Here is a 17,835-nt window from a genome sequence, read left to right as displayed (position 1 = left end):
ACCTGCCGCAGCTCCAGCTGCAAGCTCACGCCTCCTTGGTGATTTGTAAACACTAGCTCTGTCATGTTGTCCGTCCTGATGAGAACACGATGGTGGAGAATATCCGGGAGAAAACACTTGAGCACTAGGTGTACAGCACGAGGCTCCAGACAGTTTATGTGCCACAACTTCTCAGTTTCTGACCACTTCTCGAAGGCTGGTCTGTCATCGCATATGGCTCCCAACCCATGCTCGATGCATCTATCATCTTTCTCCTGATCACTTGGCCAATAGGAACACCCTGGCGATACAGGGTCATATCGTGCCAAGGGGTCAGCGCTTTGAAGCAGTCGCATGTTACTTGTACATGCAAGGTTCCCGTATGCCATGCGCAGACCATAACTGGGGCACGTGACTTTTCAGAGCTGAAGCTGTCGCATATGTAGGAGACCTAATTTGCACACTTTTGAGGCGGCAGCCATCTTGCCAAGCATCCTTTGAAAGCATTTCAATGGGGAGAGTGTCGTAGCTTGAAGACTGCAAGAGAGCGGATCAATTTTTGTGTGCACTCCTCTGACAGACACACTCGCATAGTGATTGAATTCTGCTCCACTCCTAAAAAAGACTAGCAAATCGTCGAGATAGTTCAGAATGCACATTTCACTCTGCTTTAGAGGAGAGAGAGAAGCATCCATGCACTTCGTAAATGTATGAGGGGCAAGGGATAAACCAAAGGGTAGGACTGTGAATTGATATGCTATCCCCTCAAATGTAAACCACAGGAAGCGCCTGTGCCAGGGGGCTACCTGAATGTGGAAATAAGCATCCTTTAAATCCATGGCGATAAACTAATCTCCCGGTCTGACATGTCAGAGGATTTGCTTTAGTGTAATCATTCTGAATGAGCGCTTGAAAATTGCGTGATTCAACAGTCTCAAATCCAAGATTGGGCAGAATCTGCCAATGGTGGTGGGGTGTCGGTGTCGAACACACACAGCAAAGCAAGCAGACTTGTTCAGTGGCTTGTCTTCGGCACTGGGTGCAGCTTTCCCCCTCCGAGAGACAGCGTCAGGAACACAGTTTTGATTTTGGAGCCGATTGCCTACCATTTCTGTCAGGGCCACTGGTTCTTGGATCCCTGATTGCGCCTTGGCCACGGCTGTCTTGGCTGGCTCATGTTCTCACGGACCTGCAGCAGAAGAGGTGGAGCGGAGCGGGAACACACAGGAGGGTTCTTGGGTTTTGGCAGGAAATGGCTAAAGGCCTTAGACTGTTTCTGCATTTCAATTAAGTGCTCTGTTTAAGTCTCCAGCACTGCTCCAAAGAGACTTGATGCTTTAATGGTTGCCTCCAGAAGAGCCGTCTTGTCTGAGTCTTTCAGCTCAGTAAGGGTAAGCCACAGGTGACGATCCAGCACTACAAGGTAACCCATGTAGCGGCCGATCACACAAGCTGTAACATTCGTCACTCTGAAGGCCAGATTTGCGGCATGTTGGAGCTCTTTAAAGACTTAATGGTCCGAGCAACCCTCATCCAGAGACCTGAGAACACCTGATACACCTGGAGAATTGCCATGACATGCAGTGCTGAAGCTGCCTGGCCTGCAGCAGAGAAAGCCTTGCTAGCGAAGTTTGCAGTGGCGTGGCAAGGTTTCGAGTGGAGGGATGTGTTGTTTCTCACTCTACAGTTCACCACAACTGCAGGACAGAGGTGGGCAGCAATGGCTTCCTCCACAGGGGGGATGTTTAAAAAGGGGCCAGACCTCCATGGGGTGTCTTTACGGCCGTGGTCCGACTGGAGGTACCACTCATCCAGACAGCTTCTGGCCAGCTCGGCAGGAGGCGCCCTTTCCAAACTGAGCACATCAACCGCCTTAATTGGTCAGAACGCTTACCCCTCTTTCACACCGCAAGCGTGAGCAGCGCATATTTTTTTCGGTGTCCATGTTAATCAATGAGTGCATTCACACTGGGAGCAGGAGCCACGCATGAGCGTCGCGTGAACAGCAGTGCAGTGGGGGTTTTGGGTGTCCGGTCTATTTTTGCTATGCTGCACACGCTCAATTAAAGTGAAAGCACACTTTTGATTAACAAAATATATGTGATTTAACAACAAAACGTGCTCAAAATGCACAGAATAAGCATGTCAAGATTTTTAACAACAATGCCAATGTCTAGTGTTTTAACAATTATGCCAGAATACTCGCGAGTTCATCTGCTGCTGCAATGATGATGTAGTTGCGCGTCATGCTTGAAAAGAGGTTAGGAGCTCAACATCACTATGATTGAGGTCCCCCGAGTCGCTGTCATGAGTTGCAGTGTAATCCAGAGTGCTGTTGGATGCTGCCACCAAAATGGAATCATCTTCATCCTCAGCTCCCTCCATGGCACTGAAAGACATCATATCCCGCGTCCTGGGGGAGGGTCGGATATCAGCGGTGATGAAGTGCATTGGAAGTAGGGTTGGATATCGATTGGGTTTTTTACGAGACCGTTGCCATTTCGATAATTTTAAAAATGGTACCGTGCCAGAACCAATACTTATACAAAATAAAAAATATTAAAAACTATGGATAACATTAAAGAACATAACAAAATATTTAAAATATCCATAGCTTTCACACACTGCTTGGATGCTCTCATTTCCCAAGCTTCCCTTACTCTAAGGCTAATACATTTATTTCATGATCTGGGTCATTGTTTAATACAAAACCACATATAATGTTTCTACTGTATCTCTGTGAATCACTCTGATATTTAGTTAAATTGAGTGCTGTCTGTCACTATCTCTAATTAGCTCTGTGAATGACTGTATGGTCATTCTTTATAAAGAAGCAAAATGTCGTTTGTAAAGTAGGCCTACCGTACTGTGCAAAAGTCTTAATGTGCAAAAGCACATTAATATTTTCACCCCAAAAAATATTATATATTTTTTATAAATATTATATATTTATATATTTTGCTGTAGTATGTCAGTAGGAAAGTTTACATTTCCAAACATTCATTTTGCCATTAATTTGAATAATCATCTAGTGAGCACCAGCTGTTTTTAGACTGCTTGTGCGTTCAAAAATCTCACTAGATGATTATTAAAATTAATGGCAAAATGAATGTTTGGAAATCTAGACTTATATTTTCTACCGACACACTACAGCAAAAGATTTAAATAACTGGCTGAACACCATTCTTTGGGGTTAAAATACTAACGTGCCTAAGACTTTGGCACAGTAGTGTAAATATAAATTATGTATGATTAAATTAAATACAGTATATTTAAATAAGTTTAATTAAACTATGCATTCATATGTGTTAAGGGCTAGATTTTCTCTGGAGGAAACAGCTGTGGTGTGATGGGCGGTGAATGGATGACGTACAAGTGCTCCCTTTTATAGAGTGGGGGCAACCCTCATCACTGGTGTGATTCAATAAGGCTTCAGTAGTATTTGGAGGAAAGGGTAATTCCCATAGCAATGTAGAGTGACCAAATCGAAAGGGAATAAGCAGTTAGAGGACTGTAGGGACGGGGCTAACCGGCTTGAAAGATGTTCATGTCATTTAAGGTGGAACTATTACTTTTTTGTTCACCCAATTAATTTATTTTTTTATTGTGACTAACATACACACTCAAAATTAAAATCCACACACTCTAACTGTAATTCATTCATTCATTCATTCATTCATTCAAACATTAATTAATTAATTAATTAAAACATTCATCCATCCATCCATCCATTCATTCATTCTTTTGTGTAATTTTGTACATAAAAAAACTTCAAGTATATAAAAACACCATGAAACATTTGTGAAAATTAAATGTGATCTAGGAACTTTATACAGTACTTAGTTCGTTCGCTGCGAGGCCCCCTCAAGCATGCATCCCCCTATACTCCTGGTGTCCTCGTTCCTTGCTCCGTGTTCATATATATTATTTCTGACAGACATCTGCAGAAGATCTTCTTACAATTGTTACATGGGTTTATGCATATTAGACAGTGGTCTAATAAATCTTATAAACACAGACAGTGCTTCACAGATTTATTAGACTGTATTTATTAACTGCAATTGGGCATCTGAATAAATAAAAAATAATAATAACATGCTTTACTATTTTTTTTCTGGCTTTCTTGTAAAACAGTAAATCTGAAAATTATCTGATAACAATACTTATGTGCACAAAGCTTACGTTGGGCGGTGGTCTAATAAATATGTCGGTAACACTTTAGAATAAGGTTCCATTAGTTAATGTTAGTTAATGTATTAATTAACATGAACAAACAATGAATAATACATTTATTACTGTATTTATTCATCTTCGTTAATGTTAGTTAATGAAAATACAGTTATTCATTGTTAGTTCATGGTAATTCACAGTGCATTAACTAATGTTAACAAGCTCAACTTTTGATTTAAATAATGCATTAGTAAATGTTGAAATTAACATGAACTAAGACTTATAAATGCTGTAGAAGGATTGTTCTTGCTTAGTTCATGTTAACGAAAGTAGTTAACTAACATTAACTAATGGAACCTTATTCTAAAGTGTTACCAATATGTCAAGCACTGTGTGTTGCTCTCATAGAGTGAAAAATCCTCTCGATTGCCCTCTGGAGGAGAAAAAAAGAAGATGACATGTTCATTCCCACACTGAAAACAGACAGAAGCCACAGAGAAAGTGAATGAAAAAAAACAACAACAACTAAACAATGGTAAATCATGTAAATCACCTTAAATGTAAAATATATTGTATAATAATAATAATAATAATAATAATAATGAAAATGGTGGAGATTTTACATAGTTTTAGCACAAAGAAGGCCTGGCTAATTTAACGTTTTTAAGTAAGTATGTGGTAAGTAAGTATGAGGATTCAAGATGTATTGTAAACAAATGCTGTGAGGGCACTTCATAAATGATTTCCAGAGCACCTGTGTCCTAACTTGGATTTTCCCAGCTGTAAAGGGCAGAACAAATTTTCCAGCCACATGTTCGACTCAGAGTTAATCATCATCAGAAACTTTAGTGCACTCAAACTGAACAGCTCACCTGTTTCATTTAGCTTATTACCAGTTATAATTCACATTTGAAATGTTACAGAAAGGCTTTTATCTGGTTTGGCTTCTGTTATTATTTGGGTTGAGCAACAGTGGAGCGCTGAAGGACCCTCATCCAGAGCTTTCTGATCAGGACCTTTTCTGGGGAGCTGACCAGTATGACTTTTCCATCATGCTGCGTGCTGGAGACCTCCAGTGCTACTGGCACTTTGCTCACTTCGGCGAGCACTTCTACTTAAACTTCATGGTAAAACAACTTTCTACATGTAAATATTAGTATGGTCTTGAATCCTTTGAATGTTGTAGCTCACTGTGTATTTGTTCAGGTCCAGCTGGTGACCGGTGTGGCTCTGGACCGACATCTCTCTGTGATTGTTAATGCTCCGAGCGGTTTAATAGTCGGCAAAGTTGACGATGCAAGTGGTCAGATTGCCTTCAGTGTTAAGGAGACTGGTGAGACTCTCCTTGATAAGAGTTTTATATCTGCTGCTAGGTTATGAAGAAGTTCATATGGATCATGCAGTGAATGGGAGACACAGAATATTTCACCTCAAAACAAAAAAAAATATGTTGTTCTGTGTATTGTATACTGTTACTTGAAACATTAAGAGGAAAAATTACACAAAATAAATTAAGTGCAAAATTGATTTTCAAACATTTAAACATAACAAAGCTATCCAAAGTGCAGAACAATACAGACAATAAAACAACAATGAAGAGAAAATGCTGAGGAGAAAAGATACATTTTCAACCTCGATTTAAAATTGTAATGGAAGGTGCAAGGCAGCAGTCTAGAGGCAATTGGTTCCACAGATGGGGGGCAGTGACTGAAAAGGCTCTGTCACCCTTAGTTTTCAAATGGGAATGAGGGACAGATAAAAGAGTCCTGTCAGCAGATATTAACTCTTGTAGATGGCAAAGGTATAATAAGATCTATGAAGGAGCTTGATTGTTAAGAGCTTTAAAAACAAAGAGAATCTTAAACTGAACTCTAAAATGGACCGGAAGTCAGTGAAGTGAAGCTAAAATTGAAGTAACAGTCATATTTCTTTGCCCCAGTAAGCAGCCTCGGAGCTGCATTTTGTTCCGACTGGAGGCGAGAAAGTGATGACTGAGGAAGACTGAGTACAGTGAATTACAGTAATCTAAACTTGAGGTAATAAAAGTATGAATAACCTTCTCCAAATCCTGAAAAGACAAAAATGATTTAAGTTTGGAGATGACCCGTAATTGATAAAAACTGTTCCTAATGACAGAATTAATTTGTTTAATGATAACGCCCAAGTTTCTAACCTGTGTGGAAATGTAGGGGAAATGATTGCCCAGCTCCTTAATAATATCCATTCTAATTTTTTGGGGCCAAAAATAAAATTTCTGTTTTGTTCTCATTGAGTTGGAGAAAGATATTTGATAACCATTTTTTGGTATCTGAGAGTCCAGAAATGGTTGAATGGAATCACCGGCTTTTAGCGTGAGGTATAACTGTGCATCATCAGCATATAAATGTAAAAAAAACATTGTGCTTCCTGATAATATCCCACAGAGGGCGCATATATAAGTTAAAAAGAAGCGGTCCCAGAATAGAGCCCTGAGGTAATTAGGCCAGATGATGAGGAAAACTTGCCTAGTTCTAAAGAAAAATACCTATCTTTGAGATATGAGATGAACCATCATAAGGCTGTGCCCCTGATACCAATCAGATGTTATAAATAGCAAATAAGAACATTATGATCCACTGTATCAAAGGCAGCTGTAAGATCCAGTAAAATCATTACCGAATTTTTCAGGCATCAACTGAAACCAAAATATCATTGAACACTTTGAGCAAAGCAGACTCTGTACTGTGATACGTAGTGACACCAGATTGAAAAGTTTCTAATAAATAAGCTGTATTTAAGAATGTGATCAAATGTAATTGCATAACTTTCTCCAGAAGCTTTGACAGAAATTATAAGTTTGAGACAGGTCGAGAATTGTTTTCTTGAAAATATTTCTTAAGAAAAGGCTGAACAACCGCATGCTTAAAGCAGTTCGGACCCACACCAATGTCCAAAGATGAGTTAATCAACACTTGAACACTGGGGCCAAATTACTGGAAAAGCTGCCTTTATGATCTCAGAATGAACAACATCCAGTGAGAAGTTAGTAGACTTCATAAATAAACAAACACAAACAAACAAATGATCATCTTTTTTTGTGCAGGTTTTTATCAGATGTGCTTCAGTAATTTCCACAATCGCTTCGGGAGCATGCAGGTTTCCCTGAACTTTGGTGTGTATTATGAGGGACAAAAGGAAGAAGAGAAGAAAAAGAAAGAAGAGGATATGAAACAGATAAATAGTACACTGTCCTTCATTGAGGTAATAAACAATGACATCCAACAGCAACAAGCACATCCTTACCAAACTGTTACTTTATATTAATTATCATAACCTCCTCACTCCTATTTTTTTAATTATCATATTTATTTCTTTAAGGAATTCTATCTGATTATTTTTAAAATTATTTTTATTTAATTTCAGATCTTTATTATTCTTCCCCCTGCAGAGCCAACTGAATAAAATGACATGTTTATTTTGACATAGTAAGTCCTTGAATGTCGTACACTTTTCTCAAATCTTCATGTAGGAAAGCAGCAGCAGGCTGCAGAGGTTTGTCTTCCACATGTGGCGTCATTATAACTACGAGCGAATGAGACGTGGCACCGATTTCTACCTGCTTCAGTCCAACTCCACTTATGTGAACATCTGGTCTGCTGTCCAGAGTCTGCTCATCATCACAGCTGGATACCTGCAGCTCTACTGCCTCAAGAGACTCTTTAACACCAAACCAGCAGATGGAGATAAACCCCGCTGTTAACATCGACACCAGACCAGCAGAGGGAGACAAACCCACTGTTAACATCAACACTACACCAGCAGAGGGAGACAAACCCCACCGTTAACATCAACAATACACCAGCAGAGGGAGACAAACCCTGCTGTTAACATCGACACTACACCAGCAGAGGGAGATAAACCCCTCGGTTAACATCGACACTACACCAGCAGAGGGAGACAAAACCCGCTGTTAACATCGACACTACACCAGCAGAGGGAGACAAACCCCGCTGTTAACATCGACACTACACCAGCAGAGGGAGACAAACCCCGCCGTTAACATAGACACTACACCAGCAGAGGGAGACAAAACCCGCTGTTAACATCAACACTACACCAGCAGAGGGAGACAAACCCCGCTGTTAACATCAACACTACACCAGCAGAGGGAGACAAACCCCGCTGTTAACATCGACACTACACCAGCAGAGGGGGACAAACCCCCTGTTAACATCAACACTACACCAGCAGAGAGAGACAAACCCCGCTGTTAACATCAACACTACACCAGCAGAGGGAGACAAACCCCGCTGTTAACATCAACACTACACCAGCAGAGGGAGACATACCCACTGTTAACATCAACACTACACCAGCAGAGGGAGACAAACCCCGCTGTTAACATCAACACTACACCAGCAGAGAGAGACAAACCCCGCTGTTAACATCAACACTACACCAGCAGAGGGAGACAAACCCACTGTTAACATCAACACTACACCAGCAGAGGGAGACAAACCCACTGTTAACATCAACACTACACCAGCAGAGGGAGACAAACCCCGCTGTTAACATAGACACTACACCAGCAGAGGGAGACAAACCCACTGTTAACATCGACACTACACCAGCAGAGGGAGACAAACCCCGCTGTTAACATCAACACTACACCAGCAGAGGGAGACAAACCCCGCTGTTAACATAGACACTACACCAGCAGAGGGAGACAAACCCACTGTTAACATCGACACTACACCAGCAGAGGGAGATAAACACCGCTGTTAACATCAACACTACACCAGCAGAGGGAGACAAACCCCGCCGTTAACATCAACACTACACCAGCAGAGGGAGACAAACCCACTGTTAACATCGACACTACACCAGCAGAGGGAGACTTTTTTTTTTACCAAGAAATGCATTTATTAAGATGCGGAACACCGTATCTCTCTTTATGACCACATCAAACAGGAGAATTTTAAAAAGCGCACTTCAGCTTCACCTCAGCATCAGGCGTGAGTCAAACGAGCGCGGAAAAGCTACAGCAGCCAAATCAACTTAAGTAGAACAACTGCGAACTTCAGTCTTATGAAATGTTATTAGACTAGCCTTTATGTCAGTAAAACACACTTTCCTAAGGAGCCCCTCTGGTCCCACTTTGTCAAAAAAAAAAAAAAAAAACTAACTCGTGGCCTCAAGATAAGTTAACTCGTGGCCTCAAGATAGTGAAGTGTCTGACACATGGACCCTTTGTTATTAAACTGGACCCTGTACTGTAGTGCAATGTAATACTTCACATTCTGTGCAATATTATCTGTTTTAATATTCAGTGTAATATAGTTTGCTGCAGTACTGTTTCTATTTATTTACTAGTACTGTTCATCACAATCAATTAAATTCTGTTAATACAGTAATGTAAATCTTGTAGGCTGCATATCCATAGTCCTTTATAATTCTTCTTCATATTTTATAGCATATTTTATACTATTTACATGTATATAGGCTACTTGTTTATTTACCAACTTCTATTATTATTTATATTCCTTTAAATGTCTTGATGTGCACATCAACTGTGACACAAGAATTGTCCCCCGGGTTATCAATATCAATAAAGATCAAAGTATTTCTGATTCTGATTTTAAGATAGCTTATAGTAGTGTGCAGACTGGTTCATTAATTATTGAAGTGTTTCACAATTTGGAAAAGCATGTCTGTGTAGCCTACGATAAAACGTCAGAAGATGGCATTCTATGCTTAGGTCACGGTACCTCCGTCTGGCTGTATGTATTTATGTGTATTTCCCGGTATTTCCCAGTTGACAGCAAGGAGTTGCGGGATGAGAATGCGTTAGATGATCATATGAATAATTGTGATGGCTTTACAGAGGTAAGAGTGTTTTAATTAGAATCGTTAACATTTAGTTAGATGGCAAATTACTGAGTTAAGATAACTGCAAGCCTATAGGTGTTCGAGCTGGAAGTATTAACGATTAGCATAACAAGTTAAGCAGGCTAATTCAACGTTAATGGCTATCAAGTCACTGCTATCTTAGTCTCTGTTACTAACGTTACAAATTTTATCGGACTTGATAGCCATTAACGTTGAATTAGCCTGCTTAACTTGTTATGCTAATTATTCATATGATCATCTAACGCATTACCATCCCGCAACTTGTGGCCTTATCTTGAGGCCACGAGTTAACTTATCTTGAGGCCACGAGTTAACTTATCTTGAGGCCACGAGTTAGTATCTTGAGGCCACAAGTTAACTTATCTTGAGGCCACAAGTTAGTATCTTGAGGGCACGAGTTAACTTATCTTGAGGCCACGAGTTAACTTATCTTGAGGCCACGAGTTAACTTATCTTGAGGCCACAAGTTAACTTATCTTGAGGCCACGAGTTAGTATCTTGAGGCCACAAGTTAACTTATCTTGAGGCCACAAGTTAGTATCTTGAGGGCACGAGTTAACTTATCTTGAGGCCACAAGTTAACTTATCTTGAGGCCACGAGTTAACTTATCTTGAGGCCACAAGTTAACTTATCTTGAGGCCACGAGTTAACTTATCTTGAGGCCACGATTTAACTTATCTTGAGGCCATGAGTTAGTATCTTGAGGCCACGAGTTAACTTATCTTGAGGCCACGATTTAACTTATCTTGAGGCCATGAGTTAGTATCTTGAGGCCACAAGTTAACTTATCTTGAGGCCACGAGTTAACTTATCTTGAGGCCATGAGTTAGTATCTTGAGGCCACGAGTTAACTTATCTTGAGGCCACAAGTTAACTTATCTTGAGGCCACGAGTTAACTTATCTTGAGGCCACGAGTTAACTTATCTTGAGGCCACGATTTAACTTATCTTGAGGCCACAAGTTAACTTATCTTGAGGCCACGAGTTAACTTATCTTGAGGCCACAAGTTAACTTATCTTGAGGCCACGAGTTAACTTATCTTGAGGCCACGAGTTAACTTATCTTGAGGCCACGAGTTAACTTATCTTGAGGCCACGATTTAACTTATCTTGAGGCCATGAGTTAGTATCTTGAGGCCACGAGTTAACTTATCTTGAGGCCACGAGTTAACTTATCTTGAGTTTTCATCATAAATAACCCGCAAAAGAAATATGAGCATACATACCCAGTTCTGTCGTCAGTCATGCAATCTCCAAAAAGATGATCAAAGCTGAAAACTTTGCATGTATACGCAGCATGCATGAACGTTGCTCAAATGCATACTAAAATATATTCTATAATTCGAGAATACCTAAGGCACAAACTATTTTTATTTGTAATTTAATGCATAGATAAATGTGAGCACATTGCACTTATACTAGTATAAGTGTACTGTGTTCACATTTATTTGTGCATTAAATTACAAATTTTACAAATCTAGTAGAACATATATGAAAATGAAAATTGAAATGCATAAAATAACAAATTTTATATCCTGGCATTTATGTCTACTGTTGACTTCCAGCCATTTTCACATCTTTCTGTGTGTCTCATCCATTAGTATGCAATATTGGAGAGCAATTCGGGTTGAGAAGTTGAATGAGCAATAAAGCTATAGTGAGCCCTTTTATAAAATACCTGGAGGTGAGGAATAATAAAAAAAAATTCATATTCACTCAGTATTACTTGATCTAATTCACAAATATTTCAATTACAGTTTAGTAGAAATTAATTGTACTTTGTTGTGTTTTTGGAATGAAAACAGTCCAGTACATTATAGTCAAACACATTTTTATATTGAAATAATGAAGATTTCTGTGCCACCCCAGACTGGTTGCTGGCCCTTCCCTAGCCACCCCTATGAAAACGTCCTGGCTCCGTCACTGAGAAGAAGAAGAAGAAAATGAAGAATTAATTTTTAATGTTTCATGACACTTAAAAGGAAATCATGAAGAACTCATTTTGTGTAGTTCTGGATTGAAAGGACATGAGGACTCTATCTGATTCCCTGCATGAGTATCGTTAGATTTCATTGGATTGTTTAATGGTGGATCATTTTGAATAATGAATTAACTTCATCCATGGTGAAGTTGTTTGTAAAAAACAGATCCAAAAAAGACCCACAGATAATTACAAGACTTCAACATTTTTGAGTGAACGAGACTGTTATAAGAAATAACAGAAAATAAAATCCATCAGCAGCTGCAGTAACTCTCAGCTGTATCAGTGCAGTCACTGTGACTCTGACTGACGGAGGTTTTTGTATGACTCTTTATCACTGTGTGAACACTGGACCACTGTGTGTACTCTGACAGTAATAATCTCCTGTATCTTCAGTCTGGACTCCACTGATGGTCAGAGTGAAATCTCGTCCAGTATCTCTTGTTCCACTGCCACTGAATCTAGATGGAGTTCCTGACTGGAGGGTGTTTATATAAGATATCAGAAGTTTAGGAGTTTCTCCAGGTTTCTGCTGATACCAGTATAAGTGAGTGCTGTATATTCCTACATCTATATGACACTCTATTGTAGCTGTTTGACCGAGCTGGACAGTTTTCTCTTTAGGTTGAGTCAAAGTGACTCCTCTGGATGCTGAATAAGAGAAAATAAAGTCATTTTGTTTGTAAATCACCTTTTTATCAGAATACTGGAGTATTAAAATGGTAAAAACCACAATAGCTTATTATTCATATCAAAAAGTATTATCACACCTTGAATAAAAGCTGCAATGGTCCAGATGAGGATGATGATGTTGTTCATTGTTGTTGTTGTGTCTTGTGTGATGATGAAGATTGTGTTCTGTTCTGCTCTCAGTCATGAAGTGTTAAACTCACAGCACTATAAACTCTCTCATGCAAAGTGTCTCTATGTAAATGCTCTTCACACACAGAACAGACAGCTGTCAGTCTCAGACCTCAGATTGATTTCTTCATGCATGTTCATGTTCTACAAAACATTAGAAACGTTCATACTTTGTGATGAATATAAACTAGAAATACACTCTCTACAATGAATGTTTGATTAGTTTCTGAGTTGATAAAAGATCTAATAATATTAAAGATTGTTCGCTCTCAAAGCATATAGATTCATACATGTGAACCAGTTTGATGTGAGACTGAAATCTGAGGTGATATTTCTATTTCTATTTTATAGTAAATAATTTTGTGTGCAATTCTATTTTAAAAATGTACTGCACTCTTAATGTTTTGCTTTCAATCCTTCGGTAAACTGACTAATATTACAGAAGTCAAAAAGATTGGTGAAATCTTACATAAATATAGTAATTAAAAGCTAAAGAAAAATGTCAAAAGTATACTGGTTTTCTTTGCTCATGAATGCAGTTCTGGTTCATAAAGGGATATTTGTGGCTGTGTTTGTTCACTGTGCTTGAATTTTAAGATGAACTAAGATTCATAATGTGGGATGCTTTTATGGACATTTTAGAGCATATGTTTTTTTAAATCGTCTGTAGGGACCTTTTGGTAATTTAAACTCATATTTTATAATCAAATGTCACGCAGTGTACCATGAAAACACCTGCAGATGAAGCAAATAATGAAACTAGACTGTGTAGTCAAATTATGAACCTCAAACAATGAAACATTTCCTAAGATCACTGTTGGTTCTCTGTTTGTTGACTCTGTGTAGTTTTACTGTATCATGAAGCTCCTGTGAGGATGCTGAACATCTGCTGATGGAGCTGCTCTGTTCTGAGAGGAACACAATCACTCAGATATGAGTTTGACTGTTTGACTCTTTATTCTCTGAAATGAGTCAGTAGAGTTGGACTCATGGAGAGATGAGGTTTGTTCATATTCATCAGTTCACACTGAGACTCAGCAGTCAAACTGAGCTCTGAATGTTTGAATCAACTGTTGACTCTGTGATGAGACGCAGTGAATGATTCAGTGTCTCTGTCCCTCACAGCTGATGAACTAAACCCATCCATGCTGAAGCTGTGTGTGAAAATCAGATGAGAGGATCAGGTTAGCCAGATTACCATGAACCAACCACCAAGTGATGAACTACCTAAGTACCATCTATGACTCCATTTAATTATTGTCTCTGTATCTATTTTTTTGTTTTGAAATATTACCTCATATATTTAAAAAGGCAGCGGGAAGAAGAGATACATCGAGTATCTCAGGAATAAGTGTTAAATCCTCTTATTCTCAGAAAACCAGACAGGTGCAGAAACAGGTGGATAGTTTTATTGAACAGCAATATTAAATAGTCTTCAGATTTGATCATTTATTTCAACGCTTACAGTCTATATTTATTTATTAGGTCATAGATCATAGGCATAAACGAGGACAGGACATGTGTGCATGATTGCGTTCGATTGTGTGTTTGGAAAGTGTGTGTGCTTGTGTGTGTGCTCATGTATGATACTGGTTTAAAATGTTCTAAATAAAAATTGGCCATTTTAAAATTAATAAAATGAGTTTCGAGACATAAATGTCACATTGTCTGGGTTGTACTCCCTGGGAATCCACTAGGTGTCCTCCTTCCCCACGGTGTCTGTCACTTTATTAATCACATTCCTCACGTCCTCTGCTTAATTTGCACCCAGCTGTCACTAGTTACTAATCATTACACTCGGTCTAATTCCATTAGCATTTGTCTCTCTGCTTGTGTATTTAACCCGGTCTGTCTTAGTATGTGTCACGGAGTCCTTGTTAATTCATGTCCGTCATCTTGTCGTGCTCTTGCCCTGTGTTCTTGTTTGTTTATGTTTGGTTTTGTCTGGTATCGACCCGTGCTTGGACTGTTTATTCTCTCTGGATTACCCCTTAAATAAAGACTTACCTGCAATTGGATCTCTCACCGTGTATCCTTGTATCACCGGTTGTGACAATAAAATCGTAGGTTTTAATGAATAACTTTTTATACTGTCGATGCATGGTGTCACTGCAGTGGACAGATATGTAACTGGCTCAAAAAAAAAAAAAATTATATATATATATATATATATATACACACACACACACACACACACACACACACACACACACACACACACACACACACACACACACACACACACACACATATATATATATATATATATATATGTATATATATATTTATTTATTTGTTTAAAAGTAAAAACAAACATAAAAAAAATTACTTTTTCAATTAATAATTCATGCACGTGAGTGAAGCAGTATAAAAGCTGAGCAGAATATTCAGAAGATGAGAAGTTCTCTCAGAGCATGTCCTTTGACCTGCCCCGCCCCACCCTGCACTGCCCCGCCCCACACTGACCTGCCCTGACCTGCCGAAGCCTTTTGGAGTTCTGTATAGTTGTTATCTTCATTAATCTGAAGAACTGTTGACTAAATCTCTGTTGCTGCCAGAAGACCGAGGTAACCTTTCTTGTTCTGTGTTGAACAAGATACTCAGCCTACAGCTGTACAGCTGTTTAACCCTTATTTTCTATTTCCCATCACCAACTGCCTAAGCTTTTAATCTGTTGATTGATTTTAACCCTTTAGGAAGCTGTAGGGAGCTGGGTGCCCTTTCCTTTGTACTATACATGTTTTTCTCCTGGTTTGAGGATTTTTTTTAATTTTTCTTTCATTTGACAGGTTTAGAAAGAATCTAACCCAGAAATACTTTCGTTTCTTATTTTCTGCATTGTTCCCCCTCCTGAAGTTTTTTTTGCTTCCCTCTTAATTTTGCATTCTTTTGTTTGAGAATTATTTATACTCTCCGAGCTGTTAATAAAACCTGTTAAAGGGATGTTGTTGTTGTTGTTGTGCTGTGGAAGGAGCTCGGGCTCGGTTCTTCTTAAACCCTTAATATTGTTACGTTACTTTTAACCCCCCAAGACACTTAAGATGTAACAAATTCAGTGGTTTAATGGTTACATTTAATTATCTTGTTTCATCCATCTTGCTTCATAAAAAAAACACATTAATAATGAATTATTCAAATATTTAGCCTCATTGTCATTGTTTTTTTTTATCTGTGTATACAATCTCATGATAAAAGCAAACCCATGATATTTGTTTTTGTATTGTTATTACGATTTATTATTGTTAGATACAACCATATCTCCCTGATCTTATATGTAATTAAGTTTGGCAATAATATTATAAAACAGATGTGCACTAACACCCCACAGCATCACTAACTCCACAACTCTACTCGAAAGGTAGAAGGTAAGGTAAGCATTTTCTGCACAAAAAAATGGCATCTGCTGGAAGATCTCGACTTTGGAGAAGAAGGAAACATTTTAATATTACTCCTTAAAAATGATGATTGCCTCAGAATGAATTGCATTGCACACCCCAACCCTTATGCAACAATTTCTTACTGAAAGAGATAAGTTTTAGCAAAACAAGCATTATTTTTATCATATGACATAGCGATGCATGAATGTACACTAGTTAGAACACAGATTCATTCTCTCCAGAAATACAAGATTCTGATTGGTAATGCTATTGTGTTATTAGTGTTTGTGTTGATCAGTGTTGTGTGTGATTGTGTTCATCAGCAGCTGCAGTATCTCTCAGCTGTATCAGTGCAGTCACTGTGACTCTGACTGATGGAGGTTTTTGTACGACTCTTTATCACTGTGTTGAACACATAGTTACTGTTTGGATAGTGTAAACTCTGACAGTAATAATCTCCTGTATCTTCAGTCTGGACTCCACTGATGGTCAGAGTGAAATCTTTTCCATAAGTAGATCCACTGCCACTGAATCTAGACGGAGTTCCTGAATAAAGGCTACTTATATCATGAATCAGAAGTTTAGGAGTTTCTTTAGGTTTCTGCTGATACCAGTGTAAGTCATCATGTGTTAGTCCTACATCTATACTACACTCTATTGTAACTCTCTGACCCAGCTGGACAGTTTTAACTCCAGGCTGAGTCACAGTAAATCCTCTGGATTCTGAGGAAGAGAAAATGAAGTTAATTAGTTTGTAAATCTTCTTAATAGCAGAATAATAAAACGATAAACAAAACAATAGCTTATTATTCATATCAAAAAGTATTATCAAACCTTGAATAAAAGCTGCAATGGTCCAGATGAGGATGATATTGTTCATTGTTGTTGTTGTGTCTTGTGTGATGATGAAGATTGTGTTCTGTTCTGCTCTCAGTCATGAAGTGTTAAACTCACAGCACTATAAACTCTCTCAGAGCACTGAAGCATGTGCTGATGATGCAAAGAAGTGGGCAGGATTTACAACAGATCGAGCTGCCAACAAACTAATAAACACTAGAATAATAGAAAACATAATTTCAGTATTAAATTTATAATGTTATATTTAGTAACTCTTTTAGAATACAAGAGAAGTTCAAGGGTCAATGGATTTTCAGGGCTTACAAAACATGAATTCAGTTTTCACTGAATAATCACATTTGAATCAATCAGTTAACTGACTTCTAAGACAATAAAGAAATATAGATGAAGCACAATCTCTGTGTTCACATGACATTCATTAAAGTGCCCATCTTCAATCTCAAGATCATCTTCACTGCTACACATCCATCAGGGATCTCAAAACCTGACCCTGGAGACTTCAGTTTAGACCCTGATCAAATGCCCTCTTCTCTGCAGATCTCTAGTGTCAAAGTACTGGCTGATCTTTCAATCTGCTGTTTTCTGCTACATTCAACAAAGCTTCTCAACAAACTCCATTTGTGTCTGACAACATCATTCAACTAACAGATGAAGATGCATGTAGTGTTTGTCCAGGTGTTTTTCAGAAGCTCGATCAGTAGCAGTAAATCTAGTCAAAT

General features: G+C 38.6%; 1 protein-coding gene and 2 gene segments (V, D, J or C); 1 reads left to right on the top strand and 2 right to left on the bottom strand.

Annotated features, from left to right (window-relative positions):
- The first annotated feature begins 4,973 nt into the window (after positions 1 to 4,973).
- On the top strand, positions 4,974 to 9,337 carry tmed6 (transmembrane p24 trafficking protein 6). The gene is made up of 4 exons (XM_026239557.1): positions 4,974 to 5,276; positions 5,356 to 5,482; positions 7,232 to 7,389; positions 7,658 to 9,337. The coding sequence occupies exons 1-4, from the start codon at positions 5,064 to 5,066 to the stop codon at positions 7,886 to 7,888; spliced, it is 729 nt and encodes a 242-aa protein (XP_026095342.1). The 5' UTR covers positions 4,974 to 5,063; the 3' UTR covers positions 7,889 to 9,337.
- Positions 9,338 to 11,149: 1,812 nt separating this feature from the next.
- Positions 11,150 to 13,300, bottom strand: LOC113067234 (Ig kappa chain V-III region PC 2154-like). The segment is given in 3 exon segments: positions 11,150 to 11,962; positions 12,393 to 12,671; positions 12,791 to 13,300. Coding segments are annotated over 3 exon segments (363 nt in total).
- A 2,732-nt stretch (positions 13,301 to 16,032) lies between these two features.
- Positions 16,033 to 17,291, bottom strand: LOC113067233 (Ig kappa chain V-VI region XRPC 24-like). The segment is given in 2 exon segments: positions 16,033 to 16,981; positions 17,093 to 17,291. Coding segments are annotated over 2 exon segments (450 nt in total).
- Positions 17,292 to 17,835: the final 544 nt, after the last annotated feature.

Source organism: Carassius auratus, chromosome 50 (genome assembly GCF_003368295.1).
Source record: "Carassius auratus strain Wakin chromosome 50, ASM336829v1, whole genome shotgun sequence".
NCBI lineage: Eukaryota > Metazoa > Chordata > Actinopteri > Cypriniformes > Cyprinidae > Carassius > Carassius auratus.
Note: the sequence above shows the minus strand (reverse complement) of the source record. Positions and strands in the feature narration are given on the sequence as shown.